Source organism: Octopus bimaculoides, chromosome 5, assembly GCF_001194135.2.
Source record: "Octopus bimaculoides isolate UCB-OBI-ISO-001 chromosome 5, ASM119413v2, whole genome shotgun sequence".
In the NCBI taxonomy this organism is placed as follows: domain Eukaryota; kingdom Metazoa; phylum Mollusca; class Cephalopoda; order Octopoda; family Octopodidae; genus Octopus; species Octopus bimaculoides.
In genome coordinates this window covers 41,909,752-41,911,026 of record NC_068985.1, presented here as the reverse complement: position 1 = coordinate 41,911,026, position 1,275 = coordinate 41,909,752, and the positions used below count along the sequence as shown (strand labels likewise).

The following is a 1,275-nucleotide window of genomic DNA, read 5'->3' as shown; positions in this document are numbered from 1 at the left end:
GATGAAATTGTTTAACTAATTCCTTTTTATGTTTTCAGTTCTCTTCCTTATTGGAACTCTCCATATTGTAATATGATTAATGGATCAGGTCAGTAAACATCATCACCATCCTCCTCCTCCTCCTCCTCCTCCTCCTCATCATCATCATCATCATCATCATTAAGGGGGTGAGATGGCAGAATTGTCAGCACACTGCTTAGCAGCATTTCATCCATCTTTACATTCTTGGCAACATTTGTGAGCTATAACTTGTAGTCTTGAATCTAGCTTAGAAAGGCAGCAAACTGGCAGAACAGGTAGAGTGTCAGAAAAATAAATGCTTTGCAGTATTTGGTTCAGCTCTTTAAGTCCTGTGTTCAAATCCCACCAAGGTCAACTTACCCTTTCGTCTTTCTAGTGCCAATAAAATAAAGTATCGGTTCCAGATAGTGGATAAGTAGAATTATTAGAGGGTTGGCCAAAATATCTTGCAGTAAATATATTTCAACATTTTATGCTGTAGATTTCTTTGCTAGTGGGGTGAACTTGCCTGTATCTAACAAACAATATGGTGTATTGAAACAATATGGTGTATTAAAAATATCCAAGAAAAATCATTGGCGAACCAACTTTGTATTCTCCCATGACAATTCCATTAAAAGTACACAGCATTTGTCAAGGATGTCATCAGGTGTCATTTGTTGCATGATTGTGTAAAGAAGGGCTTTGTTTAGAATTCAGTGTTGTTTTTATTGTTGTTGTTATAATTTTTTTCTTTTATTCACAGATGGTACTCTTTTCTCACCTTTCAAAACCAAAGATTCCAACATTTATATCTTCTCTACAGATATTTGTCGGTGAGTTCACTATATATAACTACTGAATGAAAATTTCTGCACTTAGATTGACAAATTCTAGATGATCCCTTAGTTCTTTAGTTTATTTTGGCAGCAATCCCAGCCATATGGGTTTACCACTTTCAAGAGTTCCCAAATATATGTCTTAAGATTCATGTTTAAGCCAGGTGTACTCATTAGAAGTTGACAAGTCCTGAAATGAATGTGTGCAGGCTACCTTACTAACACTAGAACACTTTATTTGTTGATCATCCACAAAATAATTTTCCAGATGCCCTTTAACTTTTACATTACCTACCCACTCAGTACAAGCCCAGTGCTACAACATCCTACATTAAAATATTCAAATTCAAATCTTAGCTGAAACTATAATATCCAACTCTTATGAGAAATATTGGTAAAGAAGCTATTATGGCAAAAATTCCACCTTTTATTATCT

The 1,275-nt window shown here is 34.9% G+C and overlaps 1 protein-coding gene across 1 annotated transcript in view; it reads left to right on the top strand.

Moving 5' to 3' along the window:
* LOC106874987 (lysosome membrane protein 2) overlaps positions 1–1,275 on the top strand; it is a 54,432-nt gene that overhangs the window by 36,482 nt on the left and 16,675 nt on the right. Inside the window, exons 6-7 of the mRNA XM_014922921.2 lie at positions 39–88; positions 767–836. Of these exons, the coding sequence (XP_014778407.1) occupies positions 39–88; positions 767–836 (120 nt within the window). The remainder of the gene's footprint in view (positions 1–38; positions 89–766; positions 837–1,275) is intronic.